The sequence below is a fragment of the Lactuca serriola genome, chromosome 5 (genome assembly GCF_051521515.1).
Source record: "Lactuca serriola cultivar US96UC23 chromosome 5, Lser_US96UC23_V15, whole genome shotgun sequence".
Classification (NCBI taxonomy): domain Eukaryota; kingdom Viridiplantae; phylum Streptophyta; class Magnoliopsida; order Asterales; family Asteraceae; genus Lactuca; species Lactuca serriola.
Genome location: NC_136412.1, coordinates 124,301,877 through 124,324,800, shown reverse-complemented (window position 1 = coordinate 124,324,800; position 22,924 = coordinate 124,301,877). Strand labels below are relative to the sequence as shown.

General features: G+C 38.3%; 1 protein-coding gene across 2 annotated transcripts; it reads right to left on the bottom strand.

Moving 5' to 3' along the window:
* Positions 1–10,529: 10,529 nt before the first annotated feature.
* LOC145052928 (putative 1-deoxy-D-xylulose-5-phosphate synthase, chloroplastic) lies at positions 10,530–14,856 on the bottom strand. Of its 2 annotated transcripts, none has more exons than XM_079000857.1 (10): positions 14,476–14,856; positions 14,259–14,387; positions 13,855–14,032; positions 13,266–13,416; positions 12,862–13,133; positions 12,481–12,754; positions 11,776–12,083; positions 11,371–11,652; positions 10,990–11,274; positions 10,530–10,857 (listed from the first exon to the last, which is right to left on the bottom strand). In XM_079000857.1, the coding sequence occupies exons 3-10, from the start codon at positions 13,855–13,857 to the stop codon at positions 10,708–10,710; spliced, it is 1,725 nt and encodes a 574-aa protein (XP_078856983.1). In that variant the 5' UTR covers positions 13,858–14,032; positions 14,259–14,387; positions 14,476–14,856; the 3' UTR covers positions 10,530–10,707. The 2 variants fall into 2 exon arrangements, with proteins under 2 accessions (XP_078856983.1, XP_078856982.1); XM_079000856.1 differs by having other exon boundaries at positions 13,868–14,032; positions 14,476–14,846.
* Between the last annotated feature and the right edge of the window lie 8,068 nt (positions 14,857–22,924).

Genomic DNA, 22,924 nt, shown 5'->3' with positions numbered 1-22,924 from the left:
TGGATATATAGGAATCAAAATCTGCTGAATCACTCATGTTATGATCTTCTACATCCTAGGTCTCCCCTTTCCATCATCTGGCTTATGTTTTCATGTAGCATTCAGACCGGATGACTCTATGAAATTACGTTGATACTTCCACATATTATGGTTAACGTAGGAGACATCTCTATTTTTCCCCACCGGGAATCTTTAGAATTACCATTGCTTAGCTTTCAATTCGCCTCTGGCCATCAAATGAAATGTGAATAATCCGTCCTCTTCTCTTTGAAAGAAGGGGCGCTTCCGGTTCTATCGGTGCTTGAAACAATTTTGTCTTCTACATATTACTATATCTCTAGAGTCAATAATTTTATATGAGGAACTAATGAACTCAATCACTTGCTACCGTTACTCTTCAGTTTTCTATTGAGGTCTATCCTGTAGAGGTACTCAAATTGGATCAGTGATCGATTTCTAGGTTTCGTCGTAAACCTAATTGGTTACTTCCAATTACGTAAATCAATAGTTCAAACCGCACTCAAAGGTAGGGCATTTCCCATTTTTATAGGAACTTCTGTACCAGAAACAATGGTATCTCCAATTATAGCCCCCCTTGGGATGTAAAATATATCTCTTCTCACCATCCCTATAGTGTATGAGACAAATGTATGCATTTCGATTCCGGTCGTATTCTATGGTTACGATTCTACCATATATGTCTTTTTCTTTCCATCAAAAATCTATTTTACAGTATAGACGCTTATGACCTCCCCCTCTATGCCATGCGGTAATTATTCCTCTGGTATTACGACCTTTACCACAATGATGTTGTCCATAGATCAAATTATTTCGTGGATTGGATTTCACTTTACTGTCTACGGCTCCATTGCGTGTGCTCGGGGTAGAAGTTCTGTATAAATGTATCGTCATACTATTAAGTATTTTGATTTAATTTCTTTTCTTTCTAAGAGGTGGAATAGAAGAACCCGGTTGAAGCGTAATGATCATACGTCTGTAATGCATTGTCTGTCCCATAATGGGTCCCATTCTTCTAGCCTTTCCCCGAAGTCGATGACTATTCATCGCGATTACCTTGACACCAAAGAAGAGTTCGACCCAATGCATTATTTCTATCCTAGTTGATCCTGATTCGACATTAGAAGTATATTGATTTTCCCCAATAAATGAATACTTTTGTCCGTAAATACTGCATACCTGATTCCATCCATAAATCGATTTGATTCCCTATGAGTTCTAGTCTTAATAAGACTACTAATTCTTATTGTTCATATCGTATGATATGAATATACCACATCAATTCGTTATGTATGGATGATGAGATTTCATTGATACAGAGCTAATTCCAATAGACTTATTGGAGGGTCCCATTGGCGTGCATCCAGTAGGAATTGAACCTACGAATTCGCCAATTATGAGTTGGGTGCCTTAACCATTCAGCCATGGATGCTTAGCGGGTCTTAGTGAATGACCAGATTCCAATTCAAATGGAATCTTTCAACTAAAGCAATGAGATGCTTAAATGGAATTCTTTTAGTTCTAATAAATCAGGAGGAATTTAATGACAGGACATGAATTCAAGTCCTGGATTTTAGAATTGAGAGAGATCAATAATTCTCACTATTTCTTAGATTCCTGGACCCAATTCAATTGAGTGGGATCTTTCATTCACATTTTTTCCACCAAGAATGTTTTATAAAACTTTTTGACTCCCGAATTTGGAGTATCCTACTTTCACACAATTCACAGGGTTCAACAAGCAATCGATATTTCATGATCAAGGGTGTAATACTCTTTGGAGTAGCGGTCCTTATATATCGTATTACCAATCGAAATATGGTCGAAAGAAAAAAATCTCTATTTGATAGGGGGTCTTCCTATACCTATGAATTCCATTGGACCCAGAAATGATACATTGGAAGAATCTGTTGGGTCTTCCAATATCAATAGCTTGATTGTTTCGCTCCTATATCCTCCAAAAGGAAAAAAGATCTATGAGAGTTCTTTCCTGAATCCGAAAGAGAGTACTTGGGTTCTTCCAATCACTAAAAAGTGTAGCATGCCTGAATCTAACTGGGGTTCGTGGTGGAGGAGGGACTGGATCGGAAAAAGAGGGATTCTAGTTGTAAGATATCTAATGAAACCGTCGCTGGAATTGAGATCTTATTCAAAGAGAAAGATCTCAAATATCTTGAGTTTTTCTTTGTATATTATATGGATGATCCGATCCGCAAGGACCATGATTGGAAATTTTTTGATCGTCTTTCTCTGAGGAAGAGGCAAAATAGAATCAACTTGAATTCGGGACCACTATTCGAAATCTTAGTGAAACACTGGATTTGTTATTTCATGTCTGCTTTTCGTGAAAAAATACCAATTGAAGTGGAGGGTTTTTTCAAACAACAAGGGGTTGGGTCAACTATTAAATCAAATGATATTGAGCATGTTTCCCATCTCTTCTCGAGAAACAAGTCGGCTATTTCTTTGCAAAATTGTGCTCAATTTCATATGTGGCAATTCTGCCAAGATCTCTTCGTTAGTTGGGGGAAGAATCTGCCCGAATCGGATCTTTTGAGGAACGTATCGAGAGAGAATTTGATTTGGTTAGACAATGTGTGGTTGGTAAACAAGGATCGGTTTTTTCCCAAGGTACGGAATGTATCGTCAAATATTCAATATGATTCCACAAGATCTAGTTTCGTTCAAGTAAGGGATTCTAGCCAATTGAAAGGATCTTCTGATCAATCCAGAGATCATTTTGATTCCCTTAGTAATGAGGATTCGGAATATCACACATTGATCAATCAAAGAGAGATTCAACAACTAAAAGAAAGATCGATTCTTTGGGATCCTTCCTTTCTTCAAACAGAAGGAATAGAGATAGAATCAAACCGATTCCCGAAATGCCTTTCTAGATATTCCTCAATGTCCTGACTATTCACGGAACGTGAGAAGCAGATGACTAATCATCTGCTTCCAGAAGAAAACGAAGAATTTCTTAGTTCTACTTTAAAAAATTCCGCCTCAATTCATCCTATTTCATCAGATTCAAGATGTGATATGGTTCCGAAGGATGAACCGCATATGGACAGTTTTAACAAGATTTCATTCTTAAACAAAAATCCATTTTTTGATTTATTTCATCTATTCCATGACCGGAACAGGGGAGGATACACGTTACACCATGATTTTGAATCAGAAGAGAGATTTCATCTTGAATTGAGGTGAGTGGAATTGTCGAATAGCATCCAGAGGCTTCAGCTAGTCTTCAGTTGTGCGAGGTGAGTTTCCTTCCAGTAGGAACGGGTCTACGGCCACAATGTCGATCCGTTTAGATGATAGTAGTTCCGGACTTGGGTCTGATGTCGGGGTAGTCCCAAGAAGTAGTTTGTATGCTTGATGTCTTTGTGATTAATACATGTATATGTGATTATGTTATATGTGATGATCATGTTTATGCTATGTTCAGTTTATTCCGGGCTTCGGTCCGATGCAGCGGGCAAGGCCCTAGTTATTCCGGACTTCGGTATGATGCAGTGGGCGAGGCCCTAGTTATTCCGGACTTCGGTCCGATGCATTGGACAAGGCCCTAGTTATTCCGGACTTCGGTCCAATGCAGTGTGCGAGGCCCTAATTAGTCCGGACTTCGGTCCGATGCAGCGGGCAAGGCCCTAGTTATTCCAAACTTCAGTTTGATGCAGCGGGCAAGGCCCTAGTTATTCCGGACTTCGGTCCGATGCAGTGGGCGAGGCCCTAGTTAGTCCGGACTTCGGTCCGATGCAGCGGGCAAGGCCCTAGTTATTCCGGACTTCATTCTGATGCAGTGGGCGAGTCCCTAGTAAGTTCGGACTTCGGTCCGATGCAGTGGGCAAGGCCCAGTATTTGCTTTATACATTATTGTATGGTATGCGGTAGTTTGGGGGAGCTCACTAAGCTTCGTGCTTACAGTTTTCAGTTTTGGTTTCAGGTACTTCCACTAGCAAAGGGAAGGGCTCGGGATGATCGCATGGCACACACCACGGTGTTCAGACTGAGAGTTTTACTCTAATATTTTGATATGACATTTGACATGAGATTTGATATGTGATAGATATTGTGAGATTTTGAAACACGTAGTTTATGATTTTATACTTTGGTAATGAAATGATGGTTTTAATAATGTTCTAAAAACAAAAAATTTTGGGTTGTATTTGTGGGATGTTACAAGTTGGTATCAGAGCCTTGGTTTGAGGGATTCGGGCACACTTCGAGTGTGTCTGAACTCAAACTAAGGAATTGGTATAGAAATTTTCAAAAGAAAATCATTTTTTACAAAAAGGATTTTGAAAAAGAACTTTGAAAAAAGAAAAAGTTAAAGGGTGTAGTGCATGCAATCAACCGAGCTCAAGTAAGTACTCCCAAATTACCCATACAAGTTTATGTTATGAGTATTAGCTTTATTAGAACAGCATGCTAGATTAGGACTAAGGGTTTAAGGAGGATGCCTTATGTGCCTGCTATATGTGTTTCAACTTTATGAGAACTACATGCTAGTACAGATTAGTCAGGATGATAGCATGCATAGTATTTGCTTGATTATGTCTACTCGATGTCCGGATGCTACTTGTTCGGTGCTTTTAGGAGTTCTAGTTGTCTTTCACTAACTAGTAAACAAATATGTTAAGTTATATATTGCAAGGACTAGATAATTGCAGAATGCTAGGTCTAACTCTATTTCGCAACTCTCATCTGAGTCCAACCGTTGTAGGGTAGGATATCTCATTTGAAGAATTATCTGGTCTGAATAATATGTAATAGTATTCGCAAGCTAGTTAGGGAAGGAAAGCATGGACTTCTTATGTAGCAGATGGCGGAGAGTAGGATGGTGATTACCTTAGGGCAAGCCTAGGATGAGAGTACCATGGAGCAATAGCAGTAGTGAAAGGGACTCGGTGGAGTCGAGGCAATTCTTGAGGAAAGTACGGATAGATGTGGAAGGTAGTATGGGCCCGTACTACTGAAAGCAGAGGATCCATACTCGATTCGAGAAGGGCTAAGATAAATCGGGGAACTTGTAGTGAGTGTGTGATCCTTCAGTAGTAATGAGTATTTTGATGATAGTTATGTTATGACTCATGCAGTATAGTGATGCTACGGGGTAGGCAAGTGGGCAGTTCAGGTGCTAGTGAGGAGTCAGGCTCGAGTTCAGGAGCCAAGCAGCTCAGGGAGCAAATGAGAGTGTTAGTATCAGCAGAGATTATGTGCAGTATTTTAGACCAGACTTTTGTGATCTTTGGTACGGTCAAGGAAGGTATTTTAGAGATTTTGGATGAAAGGTTGGGAGCCTTCTGCACTGAGATGGTGGCCATGTTAGGAGCTCCTCTGGGGCCCAATGTCTATGGATCTCTAGGATCCCTTGAAAGGGAGGGTCCCGTTATTAGCTCTTGTCACCAGGGATTGGAAGTGCGTTACACACCTTGTCTTTAGGAGAATCCACTACAGGATTGTATCGATGTGGAGGTTTCGCGAGCTGTACGTGAGGAGTTACCCGACATTATCGAGCGTGTTACGGATAGAGTAACCGCTAGGTTCCAGGATCAAACAGCGACTGTTCAGACGATTGATGAGGTAGTCGGAGTAGGTCGGGATCAAGAGATTGGGTTAGATGGGCAGTTAGGGAAGAGGAAGCAGACCTCTAGTCAGGCTCAACAAGTTGAGCAGTCGGACGCTGCAATAGTTGACGCCAGAGACCCGAATGGTCATAGTGAATGCAAAAGGGGTAAAGGGACACATGATAAAATTCACATCAAATCTAAGTGCGGGTGGAAGGGTTACAATCGTCAGGAATGCACAATGGAAGTAGAGTTGTGTCATCATTGTCATCAGCCCGAACATATCAGGGCAGGTTGCCCCCTTGTAGTGGTTAAGGCAGCTCTGGTTTCTTCACAGATACTTCGCGAAGGAAGGGAGTTCAGGTCTCAATTCACATGGTTCCACAGGAAGTCAAGATCGAGTTGCAATAGACCGCTGGTATGTATTTCAAATTCAACTTCTGTTTATGATTTTATTGTTATGGTATTGCATCGAAGTTAGTAAGTGTATTTCAGAATGTTATGTTTCCTGCTAGTGATTAAGTCATATGCCATCTGCATACCTTGGATGTTAGAGTAGTAGTTCGAAGATTTTTCCTTGTGAGCAAGTTCTCAGGATGCAATCACTGTAGCAAGTGTAAGAGGGGATCAGGAGGTATTCTTTTAGTCTTTCAGAGTGGTTCAGATTCGGTATTGGTTAGTTTTGGAGCACTAGCAATAGTAAGTATTGGTTGTCAACAGATCGACCATTAGATGGAGAAAAGGATTGAGAATCCTTATCAAGCTGTAAGCTGTAAGGAGCTAGTTGAATCAAAGTGAGGGAGAACCACCTGAGTGATCAGAAGCAGAAGTAAGTGCGAGACTGGATTGGGTTCGCATCATTTTTGAGGAGGAAAGCAGCCCAAGTGGCTGTTTGGATGGAGGAGCATGTGGGCGGGGAGTTGGGGAAAACTTCCCGAAGTTGAGTTCGTATATGCACAATCAGCTGATGACTGGTTGGGAGACCAGGCTAGAGATTTTTCCGTCAGAACGGGAGACGGTCAAGTGGTCGTTTTGATTAAGGATTGGATGAGCGGAGAGTTCAGAAAACGTTCCAATAATTGGTTTACGTTTTTCCTAGGCTTTGGGAAGCGGGTTTCAGGAACCAGGTTAGGGCCCCAGTTAAGACTCAAGTGTAGTTGAGTGTTAGGTCAAGAGTGTTGTAAGTCTGCGGGTGCATCTGTAGCATTCACTAGCAGCCAGATAGTGTTAGAATGTTGTAAGTCTGCGGGTGTAGCCATAGCATTCACTAGCAGCCAGATAGTGTTAGAATGTTGTAAGTCTGCGGGTGTAGCCGTAGCATTCACCAGTAGGTAGACAGTGTGGGAAGTGTAGTGAGGCAACGGGATGACCGTAGTATTCATGTTAGTTGATGGCTGGTTTGGAAAACCAGGTTGGAGGATCACCAGTAGGACTCGAGTGAGTCAAGATGCAGATTGAGGGAATGTCCGGCATGGGATGTTTTCAGATTAGTAGTCAGTGTAGAGATAGCATGGAGAGGGTGGTAAGATTGCGGGATAGCTGCAACATTTGTTAGTAGCTAGTTAGAGGAGTATGGGCGGGGGCCCGTATCTCTTAGATAGAGGAGTGTGGGCGAGGGCCCGTAACTCCTAGTTAGCGGAGTGTGGGCAAGGCCCGTATCTCCTAGTCAGCCAGATGGAGATCGAGAAAGGATAGTTCTTTGAGGATCCGTGATGGTTTAGGACTCGCGTAGCCCTAGATAGGTGAGAACAAGGGCAAGGTCGCTAATTAGTATGGGTTGGGTGAGACCCGTGGGCGAGGCCCGTGAGATATTAGCAACGCAGGTGGGACATGCTAGAGACCTTAGAGTCAAGATAGGGGATCTAAAATCATCATGTCCAATTTCTAGGTTTGAGGGCAACCTGAAAGGACTGTGCTACTATCAATTTTAGTTATGGTCTTAAACACCTAATCGTATATATATATATATATATATATATATATATATATATATATATATATATATATATATATATAAAATTTATTTAATAAATATATAAGAAATATATTTTAGTATCAAATTTGTCATTTAATTTAAGGAAAATGACATATTAGGGTAATGAACTTTTGTTTTTGTTCACATTTAGTCATTTTTTGTACACTATTTACCATTTAACTTGTTTTAGGTGTTCACAATAATTATTGCAACCTGCTATTCAAGGTTTCCAACGACTTCGTCATCTCTGGCGACCCTTCGTTCATCTTCTTCGACGAGTTTCCGGCCAAACTTGAATTTTTCAACGACTTTGTCATCTCCAGAAACCAACGACTTTGAATGGTTCCAAATTTGTGGGTTTGAAGAGTTCTAGATTTGTGGGTTAAGACTCAAATGGTTCCAGATTTGTGGGTTTAAACCCAAATGAAGATGTATGGTTCCAGAAATCGTTCATTAGGAGGTTGTTCATCAACTTTAGTTTTCGATTTCTAAGGTTTCAGTACTCATTCCAAGAATAAGAATACGAACCCAGAACACATAGATTTCTAGATTTGGTTTCTACCATGATTATAACTTCAAACCCATTTTCCAGAGCTTGACCTTCAAATCGATTTTATCCATGGAGTGTGTGTCAAATCTAAGAAAACAAGAAGGGGTGTGTGTGTGTGTGTGCCGGAAATCGTTCTAAATCATTTCATGTTCTTCATCAGCTTTGGTTTGCGATTTATGGAGTTTCAAAAATTGTCCCAAGAACAAGAACGAACCAAAAACACATAGAACGAACCATGAATACACATCTGAAATCGTTCCTGAATCTGATGAACACAAATCTGAAACCAACGATTTTTGGAATGAATATGATGAACACACATCTAAAATCAATTTTTGGAGACAAATCTGATGAACACAAGTCTGATGAACGAATAAGATGAACACAAATCTGATTGATGAACCAACGATTTTTGGAATGAATGTAATGAACACGCATCTGAAATTGCCGGAAAACTTGACCAGCTAAACCTAAAATAGTTAGTCATAATGATATATATATATGAACACAAATAACAAGTTCGATGATAAAAACAAAATGTGAATAATATCAGGTTGGTTACCCTCTCGAGTCATTTTCTCTTTAATTTATAAGAAATGTATTTTACTATAAACACTTTCATTTATAAGTTCAATTTTATCATTAACAATTTTAATGATTATAAACGATTTTAATAGGTATATTTAAGTGTTTGTAGTAAGTTGGATCACTTAAAAGAAACTATTATTTTGAAAATATTATGCATGAAATAGAAAAATGTTATGAACCCCGTCCAAAAAGTTATAATTATGTATCAATTGTTTGTAGTATCAAGAGTTTGTACCTGACAAAAAGTAATGTTCTTCAATATGGATCCACCTTATGGATTCATCTCGACTCATATGGATCCACTTTAAAGGAAAGAGATGTAGTAGAAAGCTTTGTGCATGAGGCCTCACCACATGGGGAAAACACCAAATAGTGTGGTGTTGCATACCCACGACAGTGTGTTGTATAAAGTGATCATAACAAGCCTAAAAAAAGTTCAAATCCATTCACAATTTAGAATGTCGTAACAATCATCTCTAGTTTGTAGTGTGTGGATAATAGATTTCGATAATTAGGGAGATAGTGACAATACATGGGTAAAACTTTTGAACAGTTATAAGTTTTTTTTTAACTCTCTAACGTGTGATAACTGTTGCGTATCATGCAAGACGGAAACAATAAAATCTAGACAAGTTCTAGCAAACGAATAAGGTGAACACAAAACGGGGGAGACGTTTATTATCATATTTCAATGTCTCAAACATGGCAATCTAGTCTTCTTTCATAGGAGACTAGTAATCTATAAATTATTATAATATTAAAAGATAAGATTCATAACCGATATATTAAATTTGGTCAAAATAACATATACATTAATATTGATCCTAATTCCTAAATAGAAAAAGTAACATATATGTTGTAATAATTTAGATTATTACTACTTTTATTCTATTGAATAAAAACCATAATCTATCATAAAATAAAACTATAGAACTAAAGTATATTATATAATAGAATATATTACTTGAATTTCATCCTTTTCCCACATTCCAACGATGCATAGGCGAATTGACGAGGGCTGTTGTTGGTAACTCAACATGTTTTATATTTTCTATAGTTTGAGATAACGGTTATTTAATATGTTAGTTTTTCATATTTATTTAAATGAAAATTGACTTATTAACCACAACGAAGTTTTCAAACCGTTTAAAAAACTTAATCATGTTTTGTCTCTTTAAGAAAACCCAACAAACTTAACATTTTGTTTAAAAATACCCAACTAACTTACACTTTTGTTCAATTCTCATTTAAGGTCAACTGACCAGTAAAAATCAACGAATAACATGGCTAGCTAATGAAAATCTGTTCAAGTAATGTTTTCTTTGGAGGGAATAAAAAGTAACTAATAGAAAATTGGCTAATGCTAATTTTATTGTTCTTTTTGTTTAAATGAATTTAAAATGCAAGCTTGTAGTCTACATTTTGTTAAATGTATTTTAAATACAAGAATGTATAGGTTGTTTTTGTTTAGATGAATTCCAAATATATTCTTATTTTTATTGCAATTCAATATAAGTTTTTTATACATTATTAACTTGAATTGAGCTCAAAAGTATTCAATATTTTACTAATATTTCATCATATTTGTATAGAAAAAAATAGATATACATAGGTACGTTGCTGCTAAGCACAAAAATAAAGAAACTAACTTGCCTTTTCTTTATCCGATCACTAAAAATAGACAAAAAAATTATGTTAGTTTGTCATTTCAGAACGAACACCAGAAGGCATAACACTACTTATATAATTGATCATCTTTTTAAAAAAAAAAACATTAAACTCACTAACCACTATGCATTATAAAATCATAGACCAATTTGTAAAATTTTGCACCCAAAATAAAGCACCTCTAACATTAGACTATCGAACCTTTACAAGGACTTTTTCAACTTTTCACTCTATATTTTCAGTCTGTTAGAAGTTCAACTATTGTATATCTATCCAGATAAATAAATAACACGTGCATCCGTATTTCTACATTTACAACATCAAAAGAAAACACTCTATGACATAACCTCAAGAGCCTCTCGTGTTTTCCCAAGCACATTGAATACGGTCGCGGCTATATGTGATGGGGTTAGCCCGGCTTCAGCCAATTGGTCCGCGGGTGCACCATGGTCTATGTAACGGTCCGGAAGCACCAACGGTCTCCACTGCAGAATTCAAAGCTTTAGTTCCATGTTTTGTCAATAAAAAGAAACCATGTGTTGTTTTTTTTTTTACTTAATAGATTTAATATGACATACACTTAATGAAAGAAAAAAGTAGCATGTATGTATGTGTACCTTTAAGTTTCCATCAAGAAGGCCATCTAATGCCATAAAATGTGCAACATGAGACCCGAAACCTCCGATAGACCCTTCTTCAACCGTTATCAAGACCTCATGTGACTTTGCAAGGGCACGAATAAGAGCATGGTCTAATGGCTTACAGAAACGCGCATCTGCAACGGTTATATTTAAGCCACGATCTTTTACTAATTCGGCTGCAGCCATACAGCTCTGAACAGCTGTTCCATAGCCTAGAAGTGCTACGCGTTGCCCTTCCAGCATTATTCGCCCTTTTCCAATCTATTTTCCACATAAAAAAAATAAATGAATACATCATCGACCATGGGGGACAAAAAGGTAATTTTGCTTAAAGTTATAAAAAGAAGAAGAAAGTACCTCGAGAGGAATGCCTTTGTTTCCAGGTGGCAACGGCACGCCGATTCCATTCCCTCGTGGGTACCGGAAACAGCTGGGTCTGTCATCAATGGCGGCGGCGGTTGCCACCATGTGAAAAAGCTCAGCCTCATCGGAAGGTGCCATCACCACCATGTTAGGGAGGCATGCCATGTAAGTGACATCAAATGACCCTGAATGTGTGGGGCCATCTGCGCCAACAAGACCCGCTCTATCCATTGCAAATCTCACTGGTAGCTTCTGCAAATCAACATCGTGCACCACCTGTTTTAACACACCAACCAATATCATAAAAAACAGAATGATTAATTGGGTTTTAGGGTAAAAAAGACCAAAATAGTCGAAGAAAGTTTGTAGGGTAAAAAAGGGGAAGAAGGAATGACATGCCTGATCATAACCTCGCTGTAAGAAGGAAGAGTAAATTGCACAGAATGGTTTGAGGCCTTCACACGCCAATCCAGCAGCGAAAGTAACCGCATGTTGCTCTGCAATTCCGACATCAAAACACCGACTTGGGAATCGCCTCAGGAACAGATTCATCCCAGTTCCGCCGCCCATCGCCGCATGGATTCCGATGATTTTCTTATCCGCCTCCGCTTCCGCAATCAACGCCTCCGCAAAATAAGTCGTGTATGATTGAGTCGGAGCACTCGATTTAAATTGTTTTCCCGTTGCAGGGTCAAACTTCCCCACACCTGAAACAGATACAATAATCGACTAAAATATTGTTTCTTTTTACTTAAATAACTCAATATAGAAATATCAAACAATTGAGGTTTTCCTTTCATTTTTACTATTACATCATTGTCCTTTTATACTTCTTCTTAAGTCATTGTACTTAAAAAAGTCTACCCAATTATTGCATTGTAGTTTCAATTTTTTTTTTCTTTTTAGGGCATTATGCTTTGCCAATGCTACCCAATTACAACATTCAAAATTTCTTTGTATTTTGATGATTTTGCTATGCATGGATAGATTTTTAAAAGTATAATATTGTAATAGGAAGAAACAATAGTAAGATGCTATAATAGGAAGAAATGAAAGTATGTTGTTATTTTTTGATGTTAATGAGATCAAAGGAAGTAGAAGTACCATGGTACTTGTCGGCTGCTTTTTCAGCATAAGGGTATCCTCGTCCTTTCTCAGTGATTACATGAATAAGAACGGGACCCGTTGTCTTAGTACTCTTAACCTCTTTAAGAATAGCAACAAGATCATCAATGCTATGTCCATCAACTGGCCCAATGTAATATAGACCAAGTTCTTCAAATAATGATGAACCCGAACCACTAATCATTCCACGAGCATATTCATCAACTTTAGCAGCAAGTTCATGCATCGGCCCACCAATTTGTTTTGTAACTTCCTGCATTCCAAATTAAGTGCTTAACCCATTAAGCCCATTAAGTAAAAAAGGAACAGACTCTTTAGAGATAATAAAACAGAATTTATTATTATGAAGTGATAACAAACCTTGGCAACTTCACGTAATTCTCTAAGAGGGCGATTAGATTGTAATCTACTAAGGGCACTGCTTAAAGCTCCAACAGGAGGTATAGGCCCATCAAGATTTGCAGTAGGTAATGAGACTTGTTTATTGTCATTAAGAATCACAATCATGTCTGAATCCAAATATCCAGCATTGTTCATGGCTTCATAAGCTTGTCCAGCTGTCATGGCACCATCACCAATAATAGCAACCACATCGTTTGTTCCTCCTTTTAAATCCCTTCCCACAGCCATTCCTGCTCGTTTCAAAATGAACATGAATTAGGTATTAAAATTTAAAAGTAAGGATAACGTTTGTCCCTAAAAAGTAATAAAAAGCCAACTACATGTTAGATTTAATGATTAAATTAAAGAAATTAGTTAATTACCTAACCCTGCTGAAATAGTGGTAGAGCTGTGCCCTGTGCCAAAGCAATCATGTTCGCTTTCAGCACGTTTGGTGAACCCTGCCAGCCCGTTTGTCTGTCTCATCGTGTGCATTCGGTCCCTTCTTCCGGTCAAGATTTTATGTGGGTAAGACTGCGAAACACATTATAGTTCGATTCAAATACAACCACAATCACAGTATCAGGGTCCCACAACCAACATGAAAAAAGTAAATCGCAGTATCAAGGTCTCACAGGTCACAACCAACATGAAAAAAGTAAATAAAAGTACCACAAATGGTCCCACAACCAACACCAAAAAAGCAGATGGCATTATCAAGGTCTCACAACCAACATGAAAAAAGTAAATAAAAGTACCACCAATGGTCCCACAACCAACATGAAAAAAATAAATCACAATGTATCACCAATGGGTCCCACAACTAACAAAAAAAAAGTAAATCAAAATGGGTCCCACAACCTAGGTAAAAATAAATCAACTATCCTATAGTAAAAAAGGTGATGTGCAGCTTGGATTATTCTTTTTACTGGTAGGACAAGCATGTGGGACAGTATTCTAAAAGTATAATACCATAATAGGTCACCTGATGACCGACATCCCAAAGGATCTTATCTTGAGGGGTGTTGAAGACATAATGAAGAGCCACCGTGAGCTCCACCACACCAAGGCTCGAACCCAAGTGGCCACCGGTCTTTGAAACATTGAAGATTACATCAGATCGAAGCTCATCAGCTAATTGCTTCAGTTCCTGCATCAAACAGTGTGAAGATAAACGGTTTTGAAATCCCATTTGCAATTCAAGATTCAAATTCAAAATCAAAATCATAATCGTTAGCATACTCAATTCAATTCCTACTCAAACCAGTCTTTTACTCAAATCCAAAATTGGCTTGATTAGTTAACGTTAACACTTCGTTTTAAGTAAATTTAGTAATATTATTGCAAAATTAGAAGGTGGATGAGATGAAATTTACCTTAATTGACAGATTTTTCATGTGAATTGGGTAGTTGATAGTGTCCAAAAGTGGAGTCGGAGGCCTCTGCGAGTAATACTCAGCTCTTTCCGACAGTGTCGCTCGAACCCCACCTACTTTTTTACTTCCCTGCTCGAAAGCAATCAAAATCCAATAAAACCCTTCTTCTAACGAATCACAAACTCAAAGTAAATCATGAAAGCTGAACATATCAAACCTGATTGAAGGTCTTGTGTGAAGATTGAGGCTGTTGTAGATCCGTTCCAAAGAAGCAATGTCGAAGCACAGGCGTATGTGAAGTAAGCGACCGGTGATTCAACTGTCCAGGGAATGCAAACGCACAAAGTGCCATGACAAAAAAAAGCTTGGTTTTGTAAAGACGATTAAGCAGAATCGAGCCGGAAAAGGGAAAAAAAACAGAAATGTATGATCGTAATGGAGACAAAAATAGTAATCGGGGAGAGAGTAGAGGTGTGTGAGAGTGTTTCGTGGTGGATTCAGCGGCGGAAGTGGTGGTGGTTGTAGTGGCGGCAGTGTTAATTCCGGTGTGTGGGTGATGAAATGGAACTTTGGCCGATGCTTTGTAATAATGGACAAGTGTGGGAGAAATGAAATCTTAAGCTATTTGTTATTGGTCCACGTCATCAGAAATCACATTGTATGGATAGCAACCATTTGATGATAATGGTTCGTCACTCACTTATTTATAATAACTATTTTATGCACTTTTATTCTTATAATAAATTATAGTAAAAAACAAAACGTATATAGTTGAACACCTATTGACTTATAAAAAATATTATCTTATATAAATGATTTTTGAATTAATGTAAATAGTTGGACGTGTTTACTTGTCTACCGTTATCCTAAAAATATTAGACGTTTTAGGTTATAAGATAAATAAATTTGAAAATATAAAATAAAGCATTTATTATTTGTAACCATAAATTTCAAGTCAAAGTACAAGAGAAAATGAAGATGATAACTAAGCTCTTCAAGATTTTTTAAAAAGACAAAATTGATATGTATTTGTTTTGAGGGTTTTCATCAATTTCATTTTTTGGCTTTGCGTTATTAATTTTTATGTGAAAATAGTCCTTTCGAAAAATAAAATTACTATAATATTTATTTTTCATTTTTTTAATTTAATACTTATTTATTTATTTTAACAATTAAAAAATAATAGAGAACCCTCTCTCTCTCTCTCTCTCTCTCTCTCTCTCTCTCTCTCTCTCTCTCTCTCTCTCTCTCTCTCTCTCTCTCTCTCAACAAACACAAACCCAATTAAACAATAACCAATATTCCCTTTCTTTCATAAAGAATCTGGTGATCAAAAGCACACAAAAAAGAAATTCACGATTTTTACATCAAGTTCAAATAAGAAATCCTCTGGTGCTCAATTGAACTATCATCATTTTCCAAGTATCGATTTTTGTATTGATTGCAAGGTAAGGAAGGGGCGTACGTACTACCATTTGTTTCCTCCTCTCGCATCATTGCCGACTACTCATTCCCTTCTTTGCCCTAACCCGTTTTCCCTCTCATCGCCGCCAATATATCTGCTTCATCCCTTCTTTGCCCTAAATCCTAACATGAACTCACCGATTTCTCTCCATCAAGCGCCAATGTAGAACTTTGGATAGTAAAACTATTTATGCTTGGAATTCATCAATATAGCTCCTGCTTCCATTCCTTTTCCTGTAATTTTTGTTCCATCGTGTACTTGACTCTTGTAAACAAACCCAAAATCCACTACGACCCAGTTCGTGTTCATTAGAGATATTTTTGGTTACGTTTTTTAGAACTTGAACAGAGAAGGGGAAAACGATGCTTGGTCCAGTACATTCGGTAGGAGTAGGTAATGATGCCATTACTGGTGCATGTGTTGGAGCATTATGCTTCTTTAATTGGACACTGACCAATGTGGGTGGTGTAACACCCATAAAAATCATGCCAAATTTAAAATTTTAAAAAATGTTTCAAAACCATTAATCATTACAAATTTGTTTTCAAAATAGTTCCATATCAGAGTATTCTAGAAACAAAGTCATAAAATGTGAGGAGTTGTACGATCACGCCTTTGCCTTCCCACGATCATCTAAGGTACCTAAAACCAAAACTGAAACTGTAAGCCCAAAGCTTATTGAGTTCCCCCAAAATACCCATACACACAACAATATACATATAATCATGAACAACATACTATGGGTCCAGTCAACCATCGGGTTGGAATACCCCAGGCCCTCAATCATCCGGTTGGAATACCAACATTCTATGGGTCCAATCATCCTCAGGATGGAATACCCCAGGCCCACAACCAACAGGTTGGAATGCCCACATACTACGAGTCCAATCATCCTCGAGATGGAATACTCATGACCCACAACCATCGGGTTGGAATGCCCAGGTCTATTGGCTTTCAAACAAAGCAGATAAGCCTCAATTACCAATCAAACATGTGCACATATATCAGCTAATCACATAACAGTCTATAGACAGACAAACCGATCTAACATATCATAGCAACATATGACATCCTATCTACCAGGATACTGATCTAACGAATCATAACAACATATAACATCCTATCTATTAGGATACTGATCTAACAGATCATAACAACATATAACATCATATCTACCAGGATACTGATCTAACGGATCATACAATACTCGAGCATATAACATATCAGGATAGCGATCCAAAATGGTTGGCCTTGGTGCCTTAGACCCTTGAGTATAGTGAGGAAAACTCACCTCTCAACTGTAGAATTGAAGTGATGATCTCAAACTCTCGAACCACGACCACGAACTCCACCACCTATATTTACCGTATGGCCATTTCCATAAATTTCCAATTTACTAAAATACCCCAGAAGTTAAATAGTCAACCCTTGGTCAAAGTCCAAGTCAATGGTCAAGGTCAACAGTCCATGTTAACCTGACTCGTCGAGTGCAGTTCACTGACTCGTCGAGTCCTTCCTGAACTCGAGAAGTTGTGAAATTCCCCCGTTGACTTGTCGAGTTTCCCTGCAACTCGTTAAGTTCATGCATGTCCAAATGTCGGGATAACCCTAGCTGACTCGCCGAGTCATTCTACTGACTCGCCGAGTTCATGCATAAATCCTTGCACGATAATCTTCATCGGACTTGCCGAGTTGGCCATGCAATTCGTCGAGTCCCTTCGGTCCTTTCTCCATCCAAGCGATTTTTAAGCCACATTAAAGCTCTATAATGCAGATCCAAGCTCCTAAGGCATACTTTTTACGTAAAGTTGCAAACTTTACGTACATGCAAGGTGATAATGGCCCAAATTAAGCTAAAGAAAGGTTCTAAGGGATAAAGAAGGTATTAACTGTCACAACTGGCATTTTGCTAGGAAATTCTATTCTCATGTAAACATCATCCATTGTAAACACTTGTACTCTAAGTGAATACTATACTCTATGCTCGTTCAAATACATCTCATATGTTCAAATAACGGTTGGAAACCCTAGAAATCCCGGCTCAAGTTCATTATGGACTAGGATTCTCTTATATAGCCTAAGGGACCAATAAATCATCAATTCATCAATCTATAACATTTTGGGCCATTTGGCCCTAGAATGATTCATTCTACCTCCAATGGACCATGATGGGTCATAAATGATTTAATTAACCTTAATGGGCCATAAACCCATTCATTTTACCATTTTGGGCCGTGAACCTTCTTAAGGGCCTAATGGGCCGAAAAATGCTTGGAGCTTCATAAAAATTCGAACAAGATCAATAATGGGCCAAATCATTTCATCCTCATCTCTCTTAAGCCCAAATTTCCAGCCCATTATACTTATTAGACAAAAAAAAAGTAAAAAGGAGGAATTTTGTGCATTAGACACCTCATGTTTGCATGGTGGTCTTCCATGCAAACATCACCTCACCATCTCTCTCTCTCTCTCTCTCTCTCTCCCTCTCTTCTCTTATTATCAGCCAAAACCCCTCCCCTCACCTCTCTCATTTTCCTTTTCAAACATCTTCAAAACACTCTCTAGAACACCTCCCTTTTTCCTCCAAAATTTTCGAGATTTTAGGTGTAGCTTCAAGAGATTCTTCTTCAAGATCATCAACTTTGGTAAGTTCTTACTTAGATATATGACTTAAATTCTTGATCTCTTCAAAAATCTCCTCTTACACCCATATTTTTGTGGATCATGTTCTTAGAACCATCTAAGTTCAAAAACCTCCTCAAAAGGCTTGCTAAAGCCGAGATCTTCTCACTTCTTCATCAAAAACCGAATCCAAACCCCAAGGTGAGTTCATACCCCTTGTTTTCGGTTTTTACTTGTTTTTGGGGGGAGAATACAAGTCTTATGTGTAGATCTATGTGCATATGCATCATTATCTGTGTTTTCTTGAACCATTTGGTGATTATGTGTTGTTTACTTCATAAACCTAAGAATATGTTAAGAATATGAAGTTTATCACTTGGATCTTCATGAACACCTTGAGAAAAGTATGTGTTATCACATATAACACATTTAAACTAGTATATCTCGGATTTATACACTTCAAATATCAAAAATGAGTGTAGTGTTCAAAGATCTATAAACTAAACTCAAAATTCAGCCCTTGACATAAAAGTTTTGGTCCAATCTCGAACTATTTTGACCACCTTAATGATAATATTTTTCAAAACTGTTTTACATGCTGAAAGTTCAGGTTTATACCTTTAAAATGACTACTCTCACGTGTTCATACGATTTTTCTATAATATTTGGCGAATTTTACAAAACTGTCTATCATATTTGAAATATTCGTACCAACCTGTGAAGGTGAGTAATTTCACACTAGTTTGAGACCATCAAAAATTATGACAAAAATTTTGAACAAGGTAGATAAAATTTCCAAACTTCCAGAATTTACGGATCCAAATTTCGACTTACGATGATTTTTCTACGAATTTTCCAACAACTAGGTCAGAAAAACCCAAAACCAGAAAAATGTGTGTTTTCACAAAAATCAAGCCAAAAATGATATTTTTGAAAAAAAAAATGGGTTTAAAATGTTATTTTTACCACCAACTAGTCATCAAAACAAGTTTTGAACAAAATGGAGACTAAAGTGTTATTCTTACAAAAATTGGGTCTTAATTGTACATTTTTGGCTTATTGGGCCAAGAACGTCATTTTTACAAAAAGTGGGTTTTTATGCTATTTTAGTGAATACTTGAACCAAAACCAACAATAAACTAACAAACAGATTAATTTGATCATTTTCTAAGTTATTGGGCCTTAGTGGCCCATTTATATGTTTGATAGGTCATGTATACTATTTATATGTTTATTGGGCCTCATTGACCCATTAACATGTGCGACGGACCTTGGATACTATTTGTGTACCTTACCTGTGAAATGGGTCTTAGTTGTCCTTTCATATATATTTCGGGCCCATGTTATATAATCTCATTCCAATTGGGCATTAAAATGATTTACATCTTTAGCGATGCCTTAGTGGTTCACATACATGGTTCATTGGACCAAGAATGAGTTTATACTTTTTTTCGCGTAAATTCGATGAAGGATCTATTGAGTTTTGTCGGTTGGCACCTATTAAGTGTACGATCGTAGCCTGTAGTTATAACCAGAGTCTCTTGGAGGGAGAGCGGGGATTTGTGTATAGATCTATACGGGGATGACACCCCACACATGAGTTGTTCGCTACAGTTAGACTAACTCAGTCTAGGGTGACAAATACCTTATAATCAAAATCGGCGTCCAACAACGCCAAGACAGGCGAAATTGTCATTATTTAGTATGGTTATGAAGGCTCACTTAGAGGAATTAACATTATGAAGTTTACGGAAGACCATTCTCTTTTCTCTTGGATTACTCGGAAACATACCCGTACTGGTACTCAACCTCGGGGGTTGGTATGGTAGCTTTCTCTTTTACAAACAACATCGGGTTGTCTGGGAACATTCTCTTTATATGCTCTTTACATTCCCTCTACATTCTCTTTACCCTTTCAGTCGAATAAACAATAACATACATGCATTAATACAAGATCTGACACAAACATACTAAACAGTTTGCAGAAAATATAGGATTTTCTGGTGGTTTCAAAGTTATACAAATCATTTTCACATACATGCTTATGAACTCACCAACATTTTTATGTTGACCTTTTAAATTAACTTGTATTCTTAGGAAACCGTTGAAGCATGATGAACGAAACAAACTAGTGGATATTGTGTTATATTTTGTTTCATCATACTCTGACTATTTTGGCATGTAATATCCAACTACAATACTCGATGTAAACAATGAATGTTGTTATATTACATGTGTGATGATGATGATGTTATGTTTCATTTATATTCACTGTAATGATATTTCAAGATGAAGTCACGCACCAGCCCCCGGACGTTTCCGCCGTCTAGTTCGGGGGTGTGACAGATTTGTACCAGAGCATTGTTTATAGTGAACTAGCATATCTAATCATACAGGATATGCAACTATAAATACAATGGGTCTAAACAACTCTGAACATAATAATTAAAATACATACCTTTGTGTGCATTTTAGAGTAATAACACAACAAGAATAGTAAAAGTCTTTGGAGGATTTTAACATCGCTATTAAACTCGGGCAGTTATGTAGTCGTATTAGGAGTGAATGTAGCCTGATCAACTACATTCATTCAAAATACGACCAACATGTTTTCGAGAGTAATCGTGATGTAACGCTCAATTTCCGCTTCTTCAAATTCTGAAACTCATTATTGATTTCCAGAAGGTCCTACTCAGAGCAGTATTGCAGTTTCAGTTGTTCCACAAAGTCTTCCCAATACATTTTGCTCACTTCTCCCTTGGGCATTGAGTCAGCTAACAGCTTCCACCAACTCAACACGCCAGATTTTAGCAGAGGGATCGCAAGAGCGGTCTTCTGCCTGTTGCTACATTCGCAACTTTCAAACATTGTCTCCATTTCGGAGATCCAGTCCATAGCTTGCACCGGCGTCGGGCTTCCGGATAGACATGGTGGTTTGGATGCCATGAAATCCTTGTACTTACACCCATGCCCATCATTTCTGTAACGACCCAATTTTCACGTCCAAAAATTTCATTTTTAAATCAATACTTTGGAAAGCATTTGTGAATAAACATCGTTTAATCATATCATTTCATAAACATATTTCGTGTCTGAAAACCAAAACATAAAACAACCATAGTGTCAGAGTACAAAATCCCAGAATAACTCATGGTGCGGAAAACAATGTGCGTGTAGGATGTGCAGCTACCGCTCTAGCTCCTTCCCCTTCGAAGAAGAGGTACCTGAAAACAAAACTGTAAATTGTAAGCACGAAGCTTAGTGAGTTCCCCCATTGTACCATATACCATAAATCCACATAACATACAAATACTATCAGGCATATCTGGTGCCCGACCTACCTCTTCAGTCCTTTCGACCGGATACTACCTAGCATATCTGGGTGTTGGCCTCCCCTTCGGTCCTTTCCACTGAATACTGCCTAGAATATCTGGGTGCTAGCCTCCTCTTCGGTCCTTTCGACCGGATACTGGGGACTATTTCACCCCTCTACTACCACCACATAACATGTATCACATAATCACATTCGATCTAACATAACTGGGCATGACTACCCCTTTGGCCCTGTCGATCGATGATCTCGTGGACTATCTCCCCTACCGCTACTAGCATATAACATATCGTACTGGCTCGTATCATAACAGATAATAGCAAACCCAGATGATATCACAAAGACCATCATCTAACATACGTCTCCTACTGGTGGGCCGACATTGTGGCCTTAGACCCACCGCTACTGGAAGGCAACTCACCTTGAAGTAGCTGCTGATCTGTGCGGGAATCCTCTGACTGCTGCCACTGCTGCTCCGGAAATCCTCCGGCTATAATTCCCACAAAACACTTAGTCATACACTGCTAACTGTACTTAGGGTAAAATGACCATTTTACCCCTGACCAAGTACAAGTCAAAGTCAACTTCTAGTTGACCTGACTCGCCGAGTTGGTTCGCCAACTCACCGAGTCCCTATCCATCCATTTGACCCTATACCCGTCTCTACTCATCGAGTTAGGCGATGACTCGACGAGTTTTCCTTCTACTTGAACATCGATTGAATCTTCATCCGACTCGCCGAGTTGTATGAACAACTCGTCAAGTTCATTTCCAACTGATACACAAGTCCTGTCCTTGACTCGCCGAGTTGTATGAACAACTCGTCAAGTTCATCTTCATCCATAAGAAGATTGCCTTGGACTCGCCAAGTCTGCTTATGCACTCGCCGAGTCCCATGAATTTCCAGGACAATGGCTTAGTCCGGAATGTTGGGTCACTCCCCAGTACTCCCTAAAACCTTTCCACACTCAACTGGGTCCTTTTGACCCTCAACTGATATGGGGCAGAAACCTTGGACTCGTCGAGTCCAAGAATGGACTCGTCGAGTCGGTCACATCCCCTCACTAAAACTTCGATTTCTGATGTACAACCCTTGATCAAAAGATGGATCTATGCTTCTACAATCGATCTAGCACATAAAGTTGCAACCTTTACATGCTTGCATGGGACTTTGAGCTCAAAAGGTCCTAAAACAAGCTCTTACAATGCATGGGGCCTCCTTTGAGTGCAAAAGTCACTCCTTTCTGA

Coding starts and splice junctions, on each gene's coding strand:
- LOC145052928 (XM_079000856.1), bottom strand. CDS start 14,610: ATGGCACTTTGTGCGTTTGCATTCCCTGGACAGTTGAATCACCGGTCG. Junction 12,755..12,861: donor AATTACGTGAAGTTGCCAAG/GTTTGTTATCAC, acceptor TTTGGAATGCAG/GAAGTTACAAAACAAATTGG. Junction 10,858..10,989: donor TTCTTGATGGAAACTTAAAG/GTACACATACAT, acceptor TGAATTCTGCAG/TGGAGACCGTTGGTGCTTCC.